This window comes from Malaclemys terrapin, chromosome 15 (genome assembly GCF_027887155.1).
Source record: "Malaclemys terrapin pileata isolate rMalTer1 chromosome 15, rMalTer1.hap1, whole genome shotgun sequence".
NCBI lineage: Eukaryota > Metazoa > Chordata > Testudines > Emydidae > Malaclemys > Malaclemys terrapin.
In genome coordinates, this window is record NC_071519.1 from 1,863,022 (window position 1) to 1,884,597 (window position 21,576).

At 63.7% G+C, this 21,576-nt stretch overlaps 1 protein-coding gene across 2 annotated transcripts; it reads right to left on the reverse strand.

The window, feature by feature from the left end:
• Positions 1-8,697: 8,697 nt before the first annotated feature.
• AGFG2 (ArfGAP with FG repeats 2) lies at positions 8,698-14,508 on the reverse strand. 2 transcript variants are annotated; one of them, XM_054005775.1, is made up of 12 exons: positions 14,227-14,508; positions 13,443-13,536; positions 12,907-13,022; positions 12,488-12,617; positions 12,002-12,146; positions 11,188-11,301; positions 10,724-10,756; positions 10,069-10,156; positions 9,845-9,909; positions 9,668-9,751; positions 9,332-9,402; positions 8,698-8,876 (listed from the first exon to the last, which is right to left on the reverse strand). In XM_054005775.1, the coding sequence occupies exons 1-12, from the start codon at positions 14,418-14,420 to the stop codon at positions 8,817-8,819; spliced, it is 1,194 nt and encodes a 397-aa protein (XP_053861750.1). In that variant the 5' UTR covers positions 14,421-14,508; the 3' UTR covers positions 8,698-8,816. The 2 variants fall into 2 exon arrangements, with proteins under 2 accessions (XP_053861750.1, XP_053861751.1); XM_054005776.1 differs by having other exon boundaries at positions 10,069-10,153; positions 14,227-14,506.
• Positions 14,509-21,576: the final 7,068 nt, after the last annotated feature.

The window sequence follows — 21,576 nt, forward strand, 5'->3', positions numbered from 1 at the left end:
GCAAAGGGAGCAAATGCGCCCGGGGCTGCGGGTCTCTTCTCCGCCCAGCCCCGGCCCCGGCCCGGCCCCGGCTCTCCCGGGGAGCCCGGAGACACCCCCCAGCCCGGCCCCGCCCCCGCCGCTCCGGGCAAACACCCGCTGCCATGAGGCGGCTGCTGGACCTGATTGATGGCTCTGCAGGCGCGGGGGGAGGGAGGGGGATTTAAAGGGCCAGCAAAAGAGGGGGAGCTGCTGCCCACCCCCTCCCCCAACCCCTCGGGTCCTGCGTCTCCTTCACGAAGGGGGTAACCGGCCTCCCGGCCCCAGAGGTGGCTGCATCTCAGCGCCGGGCGAGGGGTCCCTGAGTAACCGGCCGCCCCGCCCCAGAGGTGGGCGCATCTCAGCGCCGGGCGAGGGGTCCCTGGGTAACCGGCCGCCCCACCCCATAGGTGACTGCGTCTCAGGGCCGGACGAGGGGTCCCTGGGGAACCGGCCGCCCCGACCCAGAGGTGGGCACATCTCAGCGCTGGGCAAGGGGTCCCCGTGTAACCAGCTGCCCTGCCCCAGAGGTGGGCGCATCTCAGCGCCGGGCGAGAGATCCCTGGGTAACCGGCCGCCCCGCCCCAGAGGTGGGTGCATCTCAGCGCCGGGCGAGAGATCCCTGGGTAACCGGCCGCCCCGCCCCAGAGGTGGGTGCATCTCAGCGCCGGGCGAGAGGTCCCTGGGTAACCGGCCGCCCCGCCCCAGAGGTGGCTGCATCTCTGCGCCGGGCGAGGGGTCCCCGTGTAACCGGCCGCCCCGCCCCAGAGGTGGGCGCATCTCAGCGCCGGGCGAGGGGTCCCTGGGTAACCGGCCGCCCCGCCCCAGAGGTGGGCGCATCTCAGCGCCGGGCGAGGGGTCCCTGGGTAACCGGCCGCCCCACCCCATAGGTGACTGCGTCTCAGGGCCGGACGAGGGGTCCCTGGGGAACCGGCCGCCCCGACCCAGAGGTGGGCGCATCTCAGCGCTGGGCAAGGGGTCCCCGTGTAACCAGCTGCCCTGCCCCAGAGGTGGGCGCATCTCAGCGCCGGGCGAGAGATCCCTGGGTAACCGGCCGCCCCGCCCCAGAGGTGGGTGCATCTCAGCGCCGGGCGAGAGATCCCTGGGTAACCGGCCGCCCCGCCCCAGAGGTGGGTGCATCTCAGCGCCGGGCGAGAGGTCCCTGGGTAACCGGCCGCCCCGCCCCAGAGGTGGCTGCATCTCTGCGCCGGGCGAGGGGTCCCCGTGTAACCGGCCGCCCCGCCCCAGAGGTGGGCGCATCTCTGCGCCGGGCGAGGGGTCCCCGTGTAACCGGCCGCCCCGCCCCAGAGGTGGGCGCATCTCAGCGCCGGGCGAGGGGTCCCCGGGTAACCAGCCGCCCCGCCCCAGAGGTGGCTGCATCTCAGCGCCGGGCGAGGGGTCCCCGTGTAACCAGCCGCCCCGCCCCAGAGGTGGCTGCATCTCAGCGCCGGGCGAGGGGTTCCCCTCCCGTTCCTGGGACCCAGCCATGCGGTTCTGGTGTCTGGCGCCTCGGCCAATGGGGAGGTAGTGTTGGGCTCTGACGGAGGAATGTAGCCATCCCTCATCCAATCAGCTGCGGCCCTGGGGCTCCCTCCCCCCTTTAACACCTTCCTCCCTGCTGCCCACTCTCTCTCACGCCCCCCCCACAACCTCCTCCCAGGGCCCAGGTGCCCGGGGTGTGTGTGTGTCTCCCCACTGCACGGGGTCCCCTGCTGTCTATGGGGTGTTGGGGGGGCACTGAGTGTGGTCACCGTGTGCGTGGGGGGGGGGGTGACTGAGCAGCCATGAGTACACGACGGAGACATAAACCCAGCCCCCGCCTGCCACTCCGCCGGTGCCCCTCACTCCCGACCCGCAGCCCCTGCCAGCCCGCCCCCCTCCCAGCTCTGCCGGTGCCGCTCACTCCCGACCCGCAGCCCCTGCCAGCCCGGCCCTGCCCCCCCACCCCCAGCTCTGCCGGTGCCCCTCACTCCCGACCCGCAGCCCCTGCCAGCCCGGCCCTGCCCCCCCAGCCCTGCCAGTGCCCCTCACTCCCATCCCCAGTCAGGGACAGGCCATGTGTTTCTTCAGGCCCCCTCCCCGGTGCGGGGATGGGGGTTGGGGGCGGGTGTGTCTGTGTATCTATTGCACCAGATTCCCTGAACCCCTTATCTCAGCTCTCCAGAGTCTAACAGTCCTTGGTGTCAAGGTGCAATTTAAGGGCCTGAGGGTCAGCAATGGTGACCTGAGCCCAGCCAAGCTGGCAAGCCGGCCTCCCAGGGGCTGCGGGTCAGGAGTGAGGGGCACCGGCAGAGCTGGGGGCTGCGGGTCGGAAGTGAGGGGCACCCATGGGGCTCCGTGCAGCGGGAGGGCCGGCGGGGAATTGTTTATAGTAAATAACGCAGCCCAGATGGGATGGGCTGAGCCTGGCTGGGTCGCGTGAGCCGCCCCGATAGCCATCGGCCACCAAGTCCTTGAACCAGCCGTAAACAGCCGTGGAGGTCATGGGGGAGGGGGGCTGGAATCCTAAAGCAGGTGCCAGTGCCCCTCACTCCCAACCCGCAGCCCCCTGCCAGCCCAGCCCTGCCCCCTCAGCCCTGCCAGTGCCCCTCACTCCTGACCTGCAGCCCCCTGCCAACCCTGCCCCCCCCAGCTCTGCCGGTGCCCCTCACTCCCGACCCGCAGCCCCTGCCAGCCCAGCCCTGCCCCCCCCCAGCTCTGCCGGTGCCCCTCACTCCCGACCCGCAGCCCCCGCTAGCCCAGCCCTGGGCCCCCCAGCTCTACCGGTGCCCCTCACTCCCGACCCGCAGCCCCTGCTAGCCCAGCCCTGCCCCCCCCAGCTCTACCGGTGCCCCTCACTCCCGACCCACAGCCACCGCCAGCCCAGCCCTGCCCCCCCCAGCTCTGCCGGTGCCCCTCACTCCCGACCCGCAGCCCCTGCCAGCCCAGCCCTGGGCCCCCGCAGCTCTGCCGGTGCCCGTCACTCCCGACCCGCAGCCCCTGCCAGCCCAGCCCTGCCCCCCCCCCGCTCTGCTGGTGCCCCTCACTCCCGACCTGGAATCCCTGCTAGCCCAGCCCCGAGTCCCGCCCGGCCCCGGCTCTCCGGGTTCACGGCAGGTCTTGACGCCGGTTTCCCAGAATGAGATTTATTCTTAGCTCCCAGCGAGATAAACAATTCAGGGCGACGTATTCCCGGAGCCACCCCCTCCCCTTCCCACAATCCCCTGACACCCCCCCCCAGACATCAGCGGTGACCTCACAAGGGCTCTGCCCTGGCACCACTGCCCCCCCCACTGGTGAGCCTCTCTCTGCCCCCCAGCACTGCCCCCAATGCTACTTTCCTGCTCCCCCCAGCCCCAAGGACCCCCCTTACACCCTGCAGCCTGGCAGCCCCCCAGAGGGCATGTCTGCAGCCAGGCCGCCCCTCGCCACCCTCCTCCTAGTGGCCCTGAATGTGGGGCTCTACCTTCGCCCCCTGGGGTCCCCCGAAAAGACCTGCCTCAGCGTGCAGGGGGTCTGGGCTCTGGGCGAGTGGCAGCGCCTCCTGCTGGCTCCCTTCCACCACCTGGGATGGGGCCACCTGGGGCTGAACATGGGGGCACTACTGTGGCTGGGGGCAGGGCTGGAGGGGAGGGTGGGCAGCGCGCGAGCGGGCTGGATCCTGGGGGGCATGACGCTGCTGGGGGGGCTGGTCCATCTCGGGCTGAACGCGGGGCTGGCGGCCGTCCTGCGAGATCCCTGGCGCTGGGAACACTGCGCCGTGGGCTTCTCAGGTAGGGAGCCTAGACCCAGCTGGGATGGGACCCAGGAGTCCTGGCTCCCAGCCCCCCCCCCCCGCTCTAACCCACCAGCCCCCACTCCCCTCCCAGAGCCGGGGAGAGAACCCAGGAGTCCTGGCTCCCAGCCCCCCCCCGCTCTAACCCACCAGCCCCCGCTCCCCTCCCAGAGCCAGGGAGAGAACCCAGGAGTCCTGGCTCCCAGCCCCCCCCCCCGCTCTAACCCACCAGCCCCCACTCCCCTCCCAGAGCCGGGGAGAGAACCCAGGCGTCCTGCTTTACCTATCCGATCCGTCCCACCCTCCCCCTTTTGCAGGGGTCATCTTCTCTCTGGAAGCCATGGAGGGTCTCCTAGCGCCTGTCACCATAGTAACCTTGGGCAGCGTCACCATAACCACCAAATGGCTCTGCCTGGCTGAGTGCTTCACCGTGACCCTCCTGTACCCCAGGTGGGCGCTAGGGGGCGCCATGGGGCAAAGAGCAGGATGGAGGGTTCAGCAGGGGGTGGGGCAGAGGGCGCTGTGGGGCAGGGCAGGGGGTGGGGGAGGAGGTGCTGTGGGGCAGGGTGCGGGGCAGGGGGCGCTGTGGGGCAAGGCAGGGGGAGCTGTGGGCAGGGTAGGGGTTGCTGTGGGATGGGGTGGGGCAGAGGACACTGTGGGGCAGAAGGCAGGGCAGGGGTCACGGAGGGGCAGGGGGCAGGGCAGAGGGCGCTGTGGGGCAGGGGGAGCTGCAGGCAGGGTGGGGGAGGCGGTGCTGTGGGGCAGGAGGCAGGGCAGAGGGTGCTGTGGGGCAGGGCAGGGGGCTGTGAGGTAGGGGTTGCTGTGGGATAGGGGGTGGGGTAGAGGACACTGTGGGGCAGGAGGCGGGGCAGGGGTCACGGCGGGGCAGGAGGCAGGGCAGAGGGTGCTGTGGGGCAGGGCAGGGGGCTGTGAGGTAGGGGTTGCTGTGGGATAGGGGGTGGGGCAGAGGACACTGTGGGGCAGGAGGCGGGGCAGGGGTCACGGCGGGGCAGGAGGCAGGGCAGAGGGTGCTGTGGGGCAGGGCAGGGGGCTGTGAGGTAGGGGTTGCTGTGGGATAGGGGGTGGGGCAGAGGACACTGTGGGGCAGGAGGCGGGGCAGGAGGCAGGGCAGAGGGCGCTGTGGGGCAGGGGGGGCTGCAGGCAGGGTGGAGGAGGAGGTGCTGTGGGGCAAGGCAGGGGATTTGTGGGGCAGGGGCACTGCACTGCCCCACTCTAACCCCCACCTCGTCTCCGCAGCAGCTCCTTGACAGGCCACCTGTCTGGAATGCTGGTGGGCGTGGCTCTGGCGGCCACGCCCCTCGGCTTGGCCACGCCCCTCTCCATTCACTTATGATGGGACCACGACTCCAATGGGAGAACCGTCCCCACCCCACCGCCAGGGGGCGCCTGAATCCAAACCCACCCGTGAGTGACAGCACCGCTGGGAGCCCTGTTGGGGCAGGAGGCGGGGCAGGGCAGAGGGCGCTGTGGGGCAGGAGGTGGGGGGGGATGGTGGGTTAGAGCAACGGGGGGCTGGGAGCTCGAACGCCTGGGTTCTCTCCCCAGCTCTGGGAGGGGAGTGGGGGCTGGTGAGTACAGCAGGGGGGACTGGGAGCCAGGACTCCTGGGTTCTCTGGGAGGGGAGGGGTGTGTGTGTATCTGTGACGCTGGGTGGCCCAGCAGGCCCCTTGCCCAGCCTGGGGGGGCCCGGTGCAGCAGAGGCTGGAGGGGAGCAGGTGCCCCCCACATCGAACAGCCCGTCTCTCTGTCCCCACAGGCCCAGCCAGAGCCGTCGGAGCTGCCAGCCCCCCAGCCAAGCCCCACGGCACCTGTTTGGTTCCCAGACCTGTTTTGTCAACCTGGGTCTGGTGCTGTTTGTAGGTAAACACGCCCGGCCTGCAACTGAGTGCCCCTCTGTTTCCACTGCACACAGCGGGTGCCTGCCCCACCCCAGGGCAGGGACTGGCTGGCTCAGGGGGGCAGGGAATGGGGCAGGGGCCTGTCCCCTCTAGGGGGCGCTGGCTCCCACCTGGCCCCAGGGTGGGGACTGGCTGGCTCAGGGGGGCAGGGAATGGGGCAGGGGCCTGTCCCCTCTAGGGGGCGCTGGCTCCCACCTGGCCCCAGGGCGGGGACTGGCTGGCTCAGGGGGGCAGGGAATGGGCTGTCGCACGAGAGAGTGATCCCATGCGCATGGGAGAGAGCTGGGCAGAGCAAACATCCCCTGTCGCCCCCTGACCCGGGGGCACTGTGTGACACGCCCTGTCGCCACCTGCAGGCAGGGCAGCAATGCCCCGTGTGGCCACATGCATCGGTGTCGTGCAATGAACCACCAAGCGCGTGAGCGGTTGCTGGTGTCAGGCCCAGGGGCGGCCGTGGGGAAAGCAGTGGGGACCCGCTGGCATCACTCAGATAAGGCCAGAGCGCCTGAGATCAGGGTGCAAAGCGTGCTGATTGGCTGAGGGGGCCTGGGAGAGCACAAGAGAAAGCTCAAGTGGGCGTGTGGGAGGGGAAGTGTGTGAGAGTGCACTAGTATACGAGGGCCAAGGCACAAGGAGAGCTTGCGAGAGGTGACGGGCAAATGGGGCGGAGGAGACGTGCGAGGCATTGCAAACCTCCAGAGGCACATGTGGGCAAGAGCATTTGTGCACGCTGAGTCGTGCAAGGGGAGAGAGCAGCAGCCAGGATCACCAGAGAACGTGCGAGCGACGTGCAGTGGTAGCAGGCAGGGCTGGTGCAGAAGCACAAGATTGCAGCAGCGCTTGTGTAGGATCACAAGACACAGCAGGACACACCCTCACAAGCACCTGTGAGATGCAAGCTGCATGCGCACGACTGACCCTAAACACACGCAAGGGTAGGAGTGGGGGAGATGCTAAGCACGTGCCCACCCTGTCATGAGGCAAGGACATTTGTATGCATGCTCCCACATGCACAGGATTGCACGCGCTTGTGAGTGCATCAGTGCTCACGTTCTTGGGGCCTAACAGCGCACGAGCGCATTAGCAGGCAAGCTCATTGCAGGCCACACAACTACAGGCATGTATGAGGTCACAAGCACACTGCATTCACAATCACAGGCGGCCACACAGGGTCAGAAGGGCATGCACGGGGTCACAAGCATGCTGCACGCAACATCACAAGTGCACATGCTGAATCACAAGCGCACTGCATGCAAAATCACAAGCGCACATGCCAGATCACAAGCGCATGATCACAAGCGCAACCGCCTGCGAAATCACAAGCGCACGCACAGAGTCTCAAATGGGGCCCAGCCCATTAGCGGGCCGCCCTCAGCCTGCCAGGCGCCGCTGGATTGGGAGTCACAGCCAGGAGGGCCGGCAGGGGGCTCGGGTCCCCCCCCACAGAGGACGGCAGCCACAAAGGTCCAATATAGATTTTATAGAGCCATCTCGAGAGAACCATTTCCAGCGCCAAAACCATCTCTCTATATTAAAAAGATCATTCACTTTTCTCTCAGAAAAATACTGCCAGCACGGCCCCTTGTTCCGGGGGGGGTGAGGGGACAAAGCACGGCCCCCCACAACTAGGAGGGGGTGTGAAGCTGAGCGAGGGGATATTGGTCCAAAGCAGCAGTGGGGGGTGATCTCCCACGGGGGGGGGGAATGCCCATTGGCAGCAGCATTTGGGGGCGTCCTGGGGATGGAGGGGCAGGAAAAAGATCCCAAGAGGAGAGGAAACTGACAAAGAAATTAGCAAATGGTGGGGCAGGAGGGAGCCAGGACGCCTGGGTTCTCTCCCCGGCTCTGGGAGGGGAGTGGGGGCTGGTGGTTAGAGCAGGGGGGCTGGGAGCCAGGACTCCTGGGTTCTCTCCCCAGCTCTGGGAGGGGAGTGGGGGCTGATGGGTTAGAGCAGGGGGGGCTGGGAGCCAGGACTCCTGGGATCTCTCCCCGGCTCTGGGAGGGGACTGGGGGCTGGTGGGTAACAGCAGGGGGGGCTGGGAGCCAGGACTCCTGGGTTCTCTCCCCAGCTCTGGGAGGGGAGTGGGGGCTGATGGGTTAGAGCAGGGGGGGCTGGGAGCCAGGACACCTGGGTTCTGTCCCCGGCTCTGGGAGGGGAGTGGGGGCTGGTGGGTCAGAGCAGGGGCGGCTGGGAGCCAGGACACCTGGGTTCTCTCCCCAGCGCTTGCAGCAGAGGGGGGCTGCCCTCGGTGCAGGCCTGGTGTAGATCGGGGTCCCCCTCCCCGCTGAGTGCACGCTGTCAGGGGGGCAGTCCATGCTGGGGATGCTGTTGTGAGGCTGGAATCTGGGGCGCCCAGTGGCTACGGCCAGCCCCCCAATAGGGGAGGGGGGCAGTAATTCGAGGGCCAGCAGCCCGTGAGGCAGAGCCAGGGGGGCTGAAGGCCGGGCCAGGTTCCCCCATCCCTGTCTGGGGAGTAGGGGGGCTGGAATGCAGGAGGCTGCGACGAAGCAACTGGCCAAGGATGGGGTGACAGCAGGGGGGAGGGGTAGTGAGGAGCCAGGACTCCTGGGTTCCACCCCACGAGGAGGGGCCGGGGCTGCACTGTTAGTGGGTCTGGGTGGGGAGAATCTCACTCAGGCAGAGCCTAGACCGGGGTGGGGTCAGAGCGGCTCAGAAGGGGACAGCCCAGCCTCCCAGGGCTCCCAGCCCCCCAGGGCTCCCAGCTCCTCTTGCTTGGGAGGAGAAAGCAGAGAGGGCTCCCTTTCCCAGCATGCATTGCTGCCCCGCCTCCAGCTCCCCTGGGGTTCCCCTCTGGACCACAAGGCCCAACAGAATCCCAAACCCCGCTTAAGAGCCAGCTAACCCCCGACCCACATTCCCGCCCCCTCCACTTTCCCAGCATGCCCTTCTGAAAAATCCCCACCGAGACTAGAAGTCCCAGAATGCCTCGGTGCTGGGCCCAGAACTGCTCTCCTCGGGGCCGGTTCCCTTAGAAGCCATTGCAGTAGTTAAAGCACGTGTTCCAGCCCATCCCCACGGCGTCAGGGCTGCACAGCCAGAAGCCGGCGCGGGGGGTGCGTGGGGATGGGCACTTCCAGCCCAGAGCAGCCGTCCGGGCACCTCGCTATAAGAAGGGGTTGGTGGCTGGATGCTTGATGACGAAGGGTGGGGACGGAGCTGCCGTCTGGGGGGACAAAGGGGGGTTAGGGAGACTGGGCACAGGGGGCAACAGACAGACGGATGGCTGTAACTGCTCACACAGACAGACACCAACGCCCGTCGGATCCCTGACTCGTACCCCACAACCAGCCCAGACCCCAGGTCCAAGACTGCTTGTCAGCCGGGCCCCACAGAGAGGGAGTGGGGCACCGCCCATGGGTGAATGCAGTCGACGCAGGGGCCGGGGAATGCAGAAACCAGCAAGGAGGGCGTCACACTGTGTGGATGATGGGACAGATCTGATCTGGGTGATTGGGTGAGTCAGCAGAGCGGCTCTGCCCTAGGGAAACGATGCTGGGACCTGGCGCTCCAGCTTCGCTGTGGGGCTGTAGCCAGAACCCCCTGGAAAGCAGGGGAAGACGCCAAACGCCGGGAGGGCCCCACTGCAACCTGACCGGCTGGGAATGGGATGGTCCTCACCATGAAGGGATTGGTGGAGATCCCGACCGGCTGCCCCAACTGGGCTGCAGCAAACCCATCAAAACTGGAACCTGCAGGGGGAGAGACGAGCTGGCAGAGAACCCAGGAGTCCTGGCTCCCAGCCCCCCCTGCTCTGACCCACCAGCCCCTGATCCCCTCCCAGAGCTGGGGAGAGAACCCAGCCCCCCCACTCTAACCCACCAGCCCCCACTCCCGTCCCAGAGCCAGGGAGAGAACCCAGGCGTCCTGGCTCCCAGCCCCCCCTGCTCTAACCACCAACCCCACTCCCGTCCCAGCGCCGGGGAGAGAACCCAGGCGTCCAGGGCGGGGGCTCACCTGGAACAGTGCCGTTGGGCTGGAAGGGGTTGGTGTTGGGCCGGGCGGGCGGGGCGGCAGGCGGGGCGAAGGGGTTGGCGTAGGCTGGAAGAGAGGGTGGCACGGGAGAGGTGGCTCATTGCTACTGGCTGCCGACGGGCGTTAGAGCCCCCCCGGGCCAAAGCAAAAGCCACCTACCCCCATAGGCGGGCACGGGGCCGGGCGGGGGCAGGGCCGCCGGCTGGCTCAGGCTCCCGAAGAGGCTGCGGAGGAGAGACACGGTGTTAGCCAATCAGAGTGGGCCACCCACAATGCACCTGGTTTCCCCACGGTCCTGAGCCAGGGGCCGGCCAGTCTCCTGGGGTCCCCCTGCCCAGGGGCCACTGGGGGTGTGTGTGTGTGTCTGGAGAGGGAGTTAATACCTGCTGGGTGCTCCGCCCATGTCCGGGATCCCACTGCTAGGGTGGCTGGAGGGGGAGGCGCCGAAGCCGCTCACCTGAGCACCCCCTGCTGGCACAGAAGGGAACAGTGCAGTCACCCCCGCCAAGGCGCACACCCTCCCTCTGGGAGTCGGGGCAGTGGGTGCAGGTTGCCCCCAGGCTGACCCGGCCCCACTTCACCCATCACCTGGGAGAGGCCAGGGAGCAGCGCCGGCTCCCCCGGTGCCCATGCCAGGCACCGCTGCACTCCTCAGGGGAACATTATTTCTATATTCACTCCCAACTAAACTCAAATTGATTTTCCCTGTCCTGAGCCTGCAGCCAACTCCACATGCTGGGGAGAGAACCCAGGAGTCCAGGCTCCCGGCCCCACCGCTCTAACCCACCAGCCCCCACTGCCCTCCCAGAGCTGGGCAGAGAACCCATGAGTCCTGGCTCCCAGCCCCCCCTGCTCGAACCCACCAGCCCCCACTCCCCTCCCAGAGCCGGGGAGAGAACCCAGGAGTCCTGGCTCCGAGCTCCCCCGCTCTAACCCACCAGCCCCCACTGCCCTCCCAGAGCTGGGCAGAGAACCCAGGAGTCCTGGCTCCTAAGTCCCATATCCCAAGGGAGAAGCAAACCACGACCATTATCTCACCAAAGCTGTAACCGCCTGGGACTGTCCGACTGGCTGGAAACATGAAGCAGAAAGCAAAGGATTAAAGCAAGAGAGATCCCAGGGGAGCCCCACCCTCCTCCCAGCTAGGGGGACCCCAGGACTTGGGAGCAGGGAATGGGGACAGTCCCCCAGAAATACCCACCCAAAGAGGGACAGCAGGGGAAGATCCCCACATGGGGCAACCATTCACCCGCACATTCCCAGCTGAGATAGACTAATGGTTGGCCCATTCTCATGAGCCGGGGAGAGAACCCAGGAGTCCTGGCTCCCAGCCCCCCCCACTCTAACCCACCAGCCCCCACTCCCCTCCCAGAGCCGGGGAGAGAACCCAGGAGTCCTGGCCGCACCCCTGCTCTAACCACTAGACTGCGTGTCGCTGCTCTCTGATGCAGCGTTCACATCAAGGAAGGCCCGGGCAGCGGGAGGGGCAGGGGGATCGTTACCTGCGGCTGTCGGCTGGGTGTGGAATGGCACCGACGCCCCGCCGAATGCCGACGCTACTGGGCTGCACCCAAAGGCATCAAAATTGGCAAAGGCAGCATGGGCTGGAGTCTGGCCTGGGAAGGACACAAGAGGTCAGCCAACTCCCAGCCTGCACTACCCAGTATCACCACATGGGGGCCTCGCTAGCTCAGCGCTCTTTGGTCAGCCAGCTCCCAGCCTGCACTACCCAGTATCACCACATGGGGGCCTTGCTAGCTCAGCGCTCTACGGTCAGCCAGCTCCCAGCCTGCACTACCCAGTATCACCACATGGGGGCCTCGCTAGCTCAGCGCTCTATGGTCAGCCAGCTCCCAGCCTGCACTACCCAGTATCACCACATGGGGGCCTCGCTAGCTCAGCGCTCTACGGTCAGCCAGCTCCCAGCCTGCACTACCCAGTATCACCACATGGGGGCCTCGCTAGCTCAGCGCTCTATGGTCAGCCAGCTCCCAGCCTGCACTACCCAGTATCACCACATGGGGGCCTCGCTAGCTCAGCGCTCTATGGTCAGCCAGCTCCCAGCCTGCACTACCCAGTATCACCACATGGGGGCCTCGCTAGCTCAGCACTCTAATTGCCCAACTCCCAGACTGTACTATTGAGCATCACCGCATGGGGGGTGTCTCTCGAGCCGAGAGCTCTATGGTGCCTCCCAGCTTGCACTGCCCAGTATCACCACACGGAGGCGCTGCTCTAGCTGCTCACATTAGCGCTGTATGGCTGGCGCAGGCAGCGAACAGCTGGTTCTGTGGCTCCGCTGCCCCCCATACTTACCCGGGAAGGCAGGGAACATGGCGAAGGCGGGGGCCGGCTGGGGGGCGGCGAAAGGGTCCCCGCCTATATCCGCCAGGAGGTCCGTGCTGGCTTTCTTGGCCGGCTGGGAGGTGCGCTGGTGCGGCAGGCGGGGCTGGCCCAAGCTCTGAGAGAGACAACTGGTAACAGGCCTGGGGCCACGGCGTCCTGGCTCCCACCTCCACCCCGCCCGCTCTAACCACCAGACCAGAGCTGGGGAGAAAACCCAGGAGTCCTGGCTCTCAGTTCCCCCGCTTTAACCACCAGCTCCCACTCCCCTCCCAGAGCCGGGGAGAGAACCCAGGAGTCCTGGCTCCCAGCCCCCCCGTTCTAACCCACCAGCCCCCACTCCCCTCCCAGAGCTGGGGAGAGAACCCAGGAGTCCTGGCTCCCAGCCCCCCCGTTCTAACCCACCAGCTCCCACTCCCCTCCCAGAGTTGGGGAGAAAACCCAGGAGTCCTGGCTTACCCGGCTGGATCCGGCAGCTGTGAGGAGCGCTCCTGAGTCCCCTAGAAGGGTCTGCTGGGGCTTCACCTCTGGGGTGGAGCTCTGGCTGGCCAGGGAGGTGGCTCCCCTGGCTTGATCCGACGAGACGTACCTGCAGGGGGAGCCAGAAAGACATATTGCCAGCACCAGCCACAGAGACAGCCACACCCGCTACCACGGTCAGAGAACCTTGGGGGCCTACAAAAATAGGATGACATCAGGATTGGAGCAGCCAGGACTCCTGGGTTCTCGTCCCGGCTCTCGGGTACGTCAAGTACGCCAAGGAGCAGGAACTGTGTCCCTCCACTGCACCCACGGGAGGGGCTGAAGAAGGGTGAGGCCCAGTTTGCGGGGAACCAGGGACAGCATCCCTCCCCTCCCGACCGCCACTCCGCTTTTACCATCGCTTCTTCTCATATTTCTCCTGCAAGAACTCCTTCACTTTCTGCGGGTCCCTGGAGTCTGGGAGCAGCGACGTGCGGGGATCAAAGGAGCCCAGCCAAACCTTCCGGCAGGCCTAGAGCCAGCAAGGCTTTGTTAGACAAAGGAGGCAGAGCCAGGACTCCTGGGTTCTCTCCCCGGCTCTGGGAGGGGAGTGGGGGCTGGTGGGTTAGAGCAGGGGGGTCTGGGAGCCAGGACTCCTGGGTTCTCTCCCCAGCTCTGGGAGGGGAGTGGGGGCTGGTGGCTTACAGAAGGGGGCCTGGGAGCCAGGACTCCTGGGTTCTCTCCCCGGCTCTGGGAGGGACGTGGGGGCTGGTGGCTTACAGAAGGGGGCCTGGGAGCCAGGACTCCTGGGTTCTCTCCCCGGCTCTGGGAGGGGCGTGGGGGCTGACAGAAGGGGGCCTGGGAGCCAGGACTCCTGGGTTCTATGTGCAGTGGGCTCTCAGCTCGGCACTGGCGTAACACAGAAAATCAAGGCCCGTCCCTGGCCTCTCACCTCATTGCCGTGGGCCTGCAGGAACAGCACCTCGGCCTCGGTGAAGGTGGTCATGGAAATGGATTTGACGCGGTGCGGGGGGTTCAGGCCCCGGCTGTAACAGAGACAAGGATTACGGCTCTGCCTTTCCCGCCGGCCCGAGGGGCCAGCAGGGCTCTGGGACTGGGAGGACCTGGCCAGACGCCCCCTCCCTGAGCCGGGGACAGAACCCAGGCGTCCTGGTTGCCAGGCCACGCACTCAAGGAGAATCAGGCCGAGGCCTGGGAAGTCCCAAGGCGCCCCGTGCCCGGTCCTGCCCCCCTCGGTGAGCTGCAGCGTGAGACCCCCCATGGAGAAGGCAGGAGGATCGCCCCCCCCAGCAGGAGCCCCCCTGCCCCCGTGTGAGGTGGGACAGGGGGTGGGATCAGATTGGCGCTGAGCTGAGGGTGGGACACAAAGCCCCGCCCCCTCCCAGCGCCCACAAACTGCCCGAGCAGACGAAGCCCCGCCCCCCACTCACAGCGGCCCCGAGCAGCCCGCGCGCGAAGCCCCGCCCCCACTCACAGCGCGCCCGTGCAGCCCGCGTGCCCGAAGCCCCGCCCCCTGCCCGTAGCCCCGCCCCCACTCACAGCGCGCCCGTGCAGCCCGCGCGCTCGAAGCCCCGCCCCCTGCCCGTAGCCCCGCCCCCACTCACAGCGCGCCCGTGCAGCCCGCGCGCCCGTAGCCCCGCCCCCACTCACAGCGCGCCCGTGCAGCCCGCGCGCTCGAAGCCCCGCCCCCTGCCCGTAGCCCCGCCCCCACTCACAGCGCGCCCGAGCAGCCCGTGCACACGAAGCTGCCCAGCGTGATGTCCACGTAGGTGACGCCGCGCTGGCCGCACTCGAAGCAGAGGCGATTGCCGGGCCCGGAGCCCACCAGGTCCCTGACGCGGCGGGACCAGACCTCGGACTCCGCGTCTCGCGGGGCGCCGGGCTTCCTGCCTCCGGACCCGGCCGCCATCAGCCCCCGCCCCTCCCGCCTGCTGTCAGCGGGGCCGCGCCGCCCGAGCGCACTGCGCAGGCGCCAGCTCCTCTCTTCCGCGCCAAGGGCGTGCGCAGCCGTCCCACCCCCCGTTTCCGTTAGTCGCCAGTGCGCCTGCGCCGCGGACCCGCCCTCACTGGTTCGCCACAGCGCATACTGTACCGCCCCGTTCGACTGCGCCTGCGTTTGACGAGTGGGGCGGCACGTGCCGCCATCTTGCTTTGCTATTGCGCCTGCGCCACTTCCCGCGCGCTCCTCTTCTGCGCATGCCCCAGAGGAGGGCTTCCCGTTCCCTCACTTTTTTTAAGGCGCATGCGCCAACTTCTGAGGTGCGAAGCAGCCTTCACCCCGCCACCTAGCGGCGGGGCACGCGACCGCAACGACGTGCGCGCGCATCACCAACCGCCCCCGCGCCCGTTCCAACCGCCGTTCCCGCCAAAACAGCCCCCCCAGTCCTTCCCCCCCAGTGACATCCAGGGGCCCCCCACAGGGCCCCCAGCCCCGCCCCCCGGGCCCTCCCCCCACTGGGGTCCCCCGCCCCCCCAGAGACCCAGGGGCCCCCCACCAGGGCCCCCAGCCCTGTCCCCCAGAGCCCCCCTCTTGGGCCCGTGCCCCAGGGCCGGCTCTAGCATTTTTGCCGCCCCAAGCTAAAAAACCAACCCTCTGCCGCTTCCTGCGGCAATTGGGCGGCAGAGGGAGTGACGGCCCCGCCGCCCAATTGCCGCCGAAGGGCCAGCCGTGCCGCCCCCTCTTCGTTGGCCTCCCCACGCCCCTGCTTGCTGGGCTGGTGCCTGGAGCCGGCCCTGCCTAGTCCCCCCCCCCCCCCCCCCGGGGCCCCCACTGGGGCTTCCAGCCCCTCCCCCCAGAGACCCAACAGCTCCCAGCCATGTCCCCCAGAGCCACCCCACTGGGGCATGCAGCCCCTCCTCCCTAGAGATCCAGGGCCCCCAGCCATGTCCCCCAGAGCCACCCCACTGGGGCATGCAGCCCCTCCTCCCTAGAGATCCAGGGCCCCCAGCCATGTCCCCCAGAGCCACCCCACTGGGGCATGCAGCCCCTCCCCCCAGAGACCCAGCAGCTCCCAGCCCTGCCCCCCAGAGCCAGCCCACTGGGGCATGCAGCCCCTCCTCCCTAGAGATCCAGGGCCCCCAGCCCTGCCCCCCAGGTCCCCCCCAGCGGGACCCAGGCCCGGTGCTGGATGCGTTTGCGACAGTGCTGGGAAGCCTGGCCTGTGTCCCCCGTCGCGCTCGGAGCAGTACGGAGACGTAAGTTGTCTGGAGCGATGCTCCGCAGACTGATTTCACACCTGGAGCTCCTGGATCCTTCGCTTTCTGCCCCCAATCAACTGCTGTAGAGGGTTGTAGGTTTATAACACACAGCCAGACTTCTGCCTCCCCCCAGAGGTGGCTGCACGCTAGCACTGTCCATCTACAAACAGCTGTTGTAGGGTGACCAGACAGCAAGTGTGAAAAATCGGGACGGGGTGGGGGGGTAATAGGAGCCTATATAAAAAAAAGTCCCCAAAATCGAGACAGTCCCTATAACATTGGGAAATCTGGTCACTCTAGTTGTACCTCACCCCAGAGGCCGCCGCACCTCAGCACTAGGCGACGGATCCCTGTATAAACCGCCTCCCCATCCCAGAGACAGTTGCATCTCAGCACGAATGAAGGGATCTCCATATAACCAGCTGCCCTGCCCCAGAGGCGGGTGCATCTCTCGTATCGATGTATAACCAGCCCTCTCTCCCCGCCCCACCCCACCCCCGGGTTGGTGCTTTATCTCAGCACAGGGCAAGGGGTCCTTATTTATAAAGCATCTCTGGGCTTGTTTTTCAATCCAAACCTGCCTTAGAAGTGTAAGAGATTCGTTGGGAAAACCACAATCAGCCCTGCAGTTTTCTTTGGAGGCGGAAAGACACCAAGGCGGACTGAACACTTCACACGTTTGCGGCGTTAGATCTTGCAGCCCCAAATTTGCAAGGGGGTGGAGTAGGCGTGGTGGAAACATGCGAACCCTGCTAATGAGCCTGTTTGAAGGGGATTCTTGCCAAAAGTGTGCCCGCTCCTTGTTTCACTCGCTTGCTGTCATTCTGGGCTCCAGTCCCATCTGGGATATTGCGTCCTGCTCTGGGCAAAAGCAATGGACACTTCTGGAGTCCAGAGAAGAAGAAGAAGAAGCAATGATTACAGTCAGTGACTGGTTGGTTAATTAATGCTCCCATTTATAGCCTTGGGCCCGGTGTGCAGATTAGCCTGACGCGAGTACCTCAGTTCCCAGAGCAGTGGAAAGATCAAGCCTACAATCAGTGTCAGCCAAAGGGGGGTGGTGCAGGGAAACTGAGGTGGGATGGAAGGGATCCCCCCAGTTTGTTCTGCCTGAGCCAGCCACCGTGGGTCCTCCAGTGCGCTGTCCTCACCCATTTACATGTGTATCTGTCTCCCCACCCCCACGCGTCTGATTGAAATTCATCGCCAGGCTGCCGCGGAGGAAGGAGCTAGTCCACCTCTCTCCAGGCAGTGTTCTTGGGAAAATGAGGCGTTCTGGGGAGTGAGGGAAGGCGTGTGATTGAAACACGCTGGGCTGGTGGCGTGTTGGAGGGACATCCCCGTGAAAGCGTGACTTCCCCGTGAACGGCACTCATGTCATAGCACAAGAGCTGCCCTGGGCTCCGCTCCCGTGCACGCCTGCAGCCCTTGCTCACGTGCAGCAGTGCTGTTAACCCCAGCTGCTTGGGCCGAGGTGAACTATCCTGCGCCTAAGACACACAGCGATCACGCTGTTAAAAGCGCACCTTCTTCTGCAGGGAAGACCAAACCTATATAACTGGACAGGCCTAACAGTCCCCAGAACTGGAGAGATGGATACTAGAATACTGTACTTGGTTCTGGTGTCCCTGTTTTAAATAGGATGTTAAAAACTCAGAGTGCGTGGTAGAAACAAGCCACCAAAAAGTTATTCAAGATCAGGAGGAAATGCCTTCGACCCAAGGAGCTCGACCTGTTTAGCTTATCAAAAAGAATGAGAAGTGACTGTGGTGTCTAGCAACTACACACCACACCACAGAAACACCAACCCAGGAACCAATCCCTGTAGCAAGCCTCGTTGCCTTCTCTGTCCCCATATCTACTCTGGCGACACCATCAGAGGACTCAACCACAACAGCCACACCATCAAGGGCTCATTCACCTGCATGTCTACTAATGTGATATGTGCCAGCAATGCCCCTCTGGCCAAACCGGACAGTCCCTACGTAAAAGAATAAATGGACACAAATCCGACATCAGGAATGGTAACATACAGAAGCCAGTAAGTGAACACTTCAATCTCCCTGGACATTCTATAACAGTTTTAAAACTAACTTCAGAAACAGACTTTGAAGAGAAACTGCAGAACTAAAATTCATTTGCAAATGTAACACCGTTAATTTGGGTTTGAATAGGGACTGGGAGTGGCTGGCTCATTACAAAAGCAGCTTTACCTCTCCTCTTCATGTGTCAGTATCTAATGCCTGCAGCTGTAACTTTCACTCTATGCATCCGAAGAAGTGAGGTTTTTACCCACGAAAGCTTATGCCCAAATAAATCTGTTAGTCTTTAAGGTGCCACTGGATTCCTTGTTGTGTTTGTGGATACAGACTAACAGGGCTACCCCCGATACTTGTGGTGGATACGGATTCGTCTCCCCATACAGTGATCAGATCCAGTACCTCCCGTACGGTCCATGCTGGAGCTCTTTTTCGATTCTGGGACTGCATGGTCACCTGTGCTGATCAGCGCTCCACGCTGGGCAAACAGAAAACGAAATTCAAAAGTTCGCGGGGCTTTTCCTGTCTACCTGGCCAGTGCATCCGAGTTCAGATTGCTGTCCAGAGCGGTCACAATGGTGCACTGTGGGATAGCTCCCGGAGGCCAATACCGTCGAATTGCATCCATGCTAACCCTAATTTGAACCGGCAATGTCGATTTCAGCGCTACTCCCCTCGTTGGGGAGGAGTACAGAAATCAATTTTAAGAGTCCTTTATGTCGACAAAAATGGCTTCGTTGTGTGAATGGGTGCAGGGTTAATTCAATTTAATGCTGCTAAATTCGACCTAAACTCGTAGTGTAGACCAGGCCTAAGTATCTTCATGGGGAGAAAATACCAGGTGCTAACAAGCTGTTCAGTCTAGTGGAGAAGGACAGAACAAGACCCAGTGGCTGGGAGTTCAAGCCAGACATGTTCCAGTGAGAGACGAGGCACCCGTTTTTAACAATGGACCAAACCCCCCAGGGGGGCAGCAGGGGAATCACCATCTCTGGATGGCTTCCCATCCAGACTGGAGCTTTTCTGGAAGATGCTTTAGTCCGGCAGGAGTGACTGAGCTGAATCCAGGGTGAAGTGGAGCCAGGGTAGGTGATCGGATAGAGGAACTAATGTTGGCTGAGACAGATTTGGGAAGGACACACACTCACTCACTCTCTCACTCTCTCACTCTCTCTCTCTCAAAGATGCTGATTCATGAATTCGACGGCTTTGGAACGAACCTCCTGTCTGGATTTTTAAATCGCCAGTGACGGGAAAACATTACAAACCCTAAACTTTATTTCCCCAATACTACTTTCTCCCTGTTACTCACACCTTCTTGTCAACTGTCTGTAATGGGCCACTCTCTTACCACTTCAAAAGTTATTTCTCCTCCCTTGGTATCCTGCTGTTAATTGATTTATCTCATTAGACGACCTCACACTTGGTAAAGCAACCCCCAGCCTTTCATGTATTTATACCTGCTCCTGTATCTTTTACTTCATACATCTGATGAATTGGGTTCTAGCCCACAAAAGCTTATGCCCAAATAAATTTGTTAGTCTCTAAGACAGGTTTCAGGGTAGCAGCCGCGTTAGTCTGTATCCTCAAAAAGAACAGGAGTACTTGTGGCACCTTAGAGACTAACAAATTTATTAGAGCATAAGCTTTCGTGGGCTATATATGCATATATGCATCCGAAGAAGTGGGTTGTAGCCCACGAAAGCTTATGCTCTAATAAATTTGTTAGTCTCTAAGGTGCCACAAGTACTCCTGTTCTTCTTTAGTCTCTAAGGTGCCACAAGGACTCCTCAGTATTTTTGCTGATACAGACTGTCACGGAGTATTGGGGAACTCAGGGCCCTGCACCCCCAGCTTCCTGCGATTCACTGCGACTCTCAGCCAGCCAGTAAAGCAGAAGGTTTATTTGGATGACAGGAATACAGTCCAAGACAGGTCTTGCAGGCACAGACAACAGGGACCCCCTCAGTTAGGTCCATCTTGGGGTCCCAGGGCATCCCAGCCCAGCCCCCCTTGGGAGGTCAGAGCCATCTCTGCCTCCCAGCCATCTCTCCAGCCTGCTTCCCACCCTCCCCTGTCAGCATTCACAGACCACAGTGAGAACAGGCCCAGTTCGTCACACAGACTAACACAGCGACCACTGAAACTGGGAAACCCTCTGCAGCTCCTGGGAAGTTGTTCCCGCGGGTCGTTCCTCGCCCTGGTAAAAACATGCATGTCTTTTCTGGTCTGAATTTGGTCCGCCTTGGCGCCCTCAGAAAGACGCTGGATCCCGAAATCAGAGCGGTTGTGTTTCCAGTGGGAGAGAAGGAAGTGCAGAGGGCTGAAGTATTCAAATGCTTGCCCTCAACCTGCGGCCCCTTTGCCAAAGTGCAGCACAAGCCAGGCTGCCTCTGGGGGCTTCTTTTCTCTCTCCCGCTTTCAGCGCTGATTACCATCAAAGCCAGCCCTCCATTCAGCTCAGCAGGGCTCTGGCTGGGGACATACCTTGTGCTGAGTAGGCATATATGGAAATGAGCGGGTTATTAGGAAGGGGTGGGGCTCGCATGGCTCTTTGTTTAGGTGGCCTGGGTGAAACGGGCAAAGCATTGCCTGGCTGGGTTGCTAAACGCCTTCAGATCCTACCCTGGGAGTCTAGTCAGATTTCAGCTCCAGACTGGAGCCTGCAGCGCACGTTTTACCCCAGCACATGGGACTGGGCTCAAAACTGGATGATTTCATGGGCCCCTCCGGCCTTAGGCGCTAGGAATCCCCCGGGGAAAGGAACACACACACTAATCAAAGCCATAGCCAGGCCTGGGGCCCAGGCAGGAGTCTACCTCTGCCTGGCTTCCAGGGGCCAGCGGGGTAAGCACGGTGACCAGATGTCCCGTTTTTAAAGGGACAGTCCTGTTTTGGGGGACTTTTTCTTATAGAGGAGCCTGTGTCACGTACTCACAGATCGTGCCCACTCTTGGCCCCGTGCGGTCCATGGGGGGTGCCCCTTTCAGTGCGACAGCCCTTCTCAGGGGTCCACTCTCTCTCGAGGTCAGGCCCCTCCACCTCCTGGAGCTGCACCTCTCTGAGCCTTAGCACGTCTGTCTCTGCCATGGGCCTCCTCAGGGAGTCCACTTGCTCTGGACCCCCCGGGGCCTCCACCCCCAAAGGGGTTGATGCCACCCTGTTCTCTAGCCCGGAGTGACTCTCAGCCAGCGTAAAACAGGAGGGTTTATTGAGAGTTGAACACAGCACTGGAAACTCTCAGGGCCTCAGGCCTGGCCTCCCTCACCACAGCACATCCCAGTCTCTCTGCATCCAGGTGGGCTCTGCCTGCTCCCCCTCTCCAGCCCCGAGCCCCCCTGCTTCCCAGCTGGGCATCTGAGATCCCCGGCCCCAGGCCCTGCCTCTGTCCATTGTCTTCTCTCCAGGGAAACAGGGTCGTAAACCGGGGCCTCCGCTCCTGCTTCTGTCCTCTGGCTGGAACCGGCTGGTTAGGTCACTGGGTCCTGACTCTGCAGCCCATTGTCCGCCCACTGACCAGAACCGGCTGCGTCTCCTCAGCTGGGCCTCCAAGTCACCAGGTTGCCGGTCGCTGGGGTATCCATCCTCCCGGCCAGCGGCTGGGTCCCCACGTCCTCTCTCCAGTCCTCTGCAAAACACACTCCCTCTCCCCTCACCTCGTTAAACCAGTAACACCCAGGGAAACTGAGTCCCACCCCTCCGCATGCAAACCATTGAACCTCCGCAGAGAACAAGAAAACCCCCCACTTTGTCACAGGTGTTACCCCTCACCCCCTGTCCCGTTTTTTCACAGTTGCTATCTGGTAACAGGAGCCGAAAACGAGACGA

Coding starts and splice junctions, on each gene's coding strand:
- AGFG2 (XM_054005775.1), bottom strand. CDS start 14,420: ATGGCGGCCGGGTCCGGAGGCAGGAAGCCCGGCGCCCCGCGAGACGCG. Junction 9,752..9,844: donor CCCCGTGCCCGCCTATGGGG/GTAGGTGGCTTT, acceptor CCTCTCTTCCAG/CCTACGCCAACCCCTTCGCC. Junction 8,877..9,331: donor TCTCCACCAATCCCTTCATG/GTGAGGACCATC, acceptor TTGTCCCCCCAG/ACGGCAGCTCCGTCCCCACC.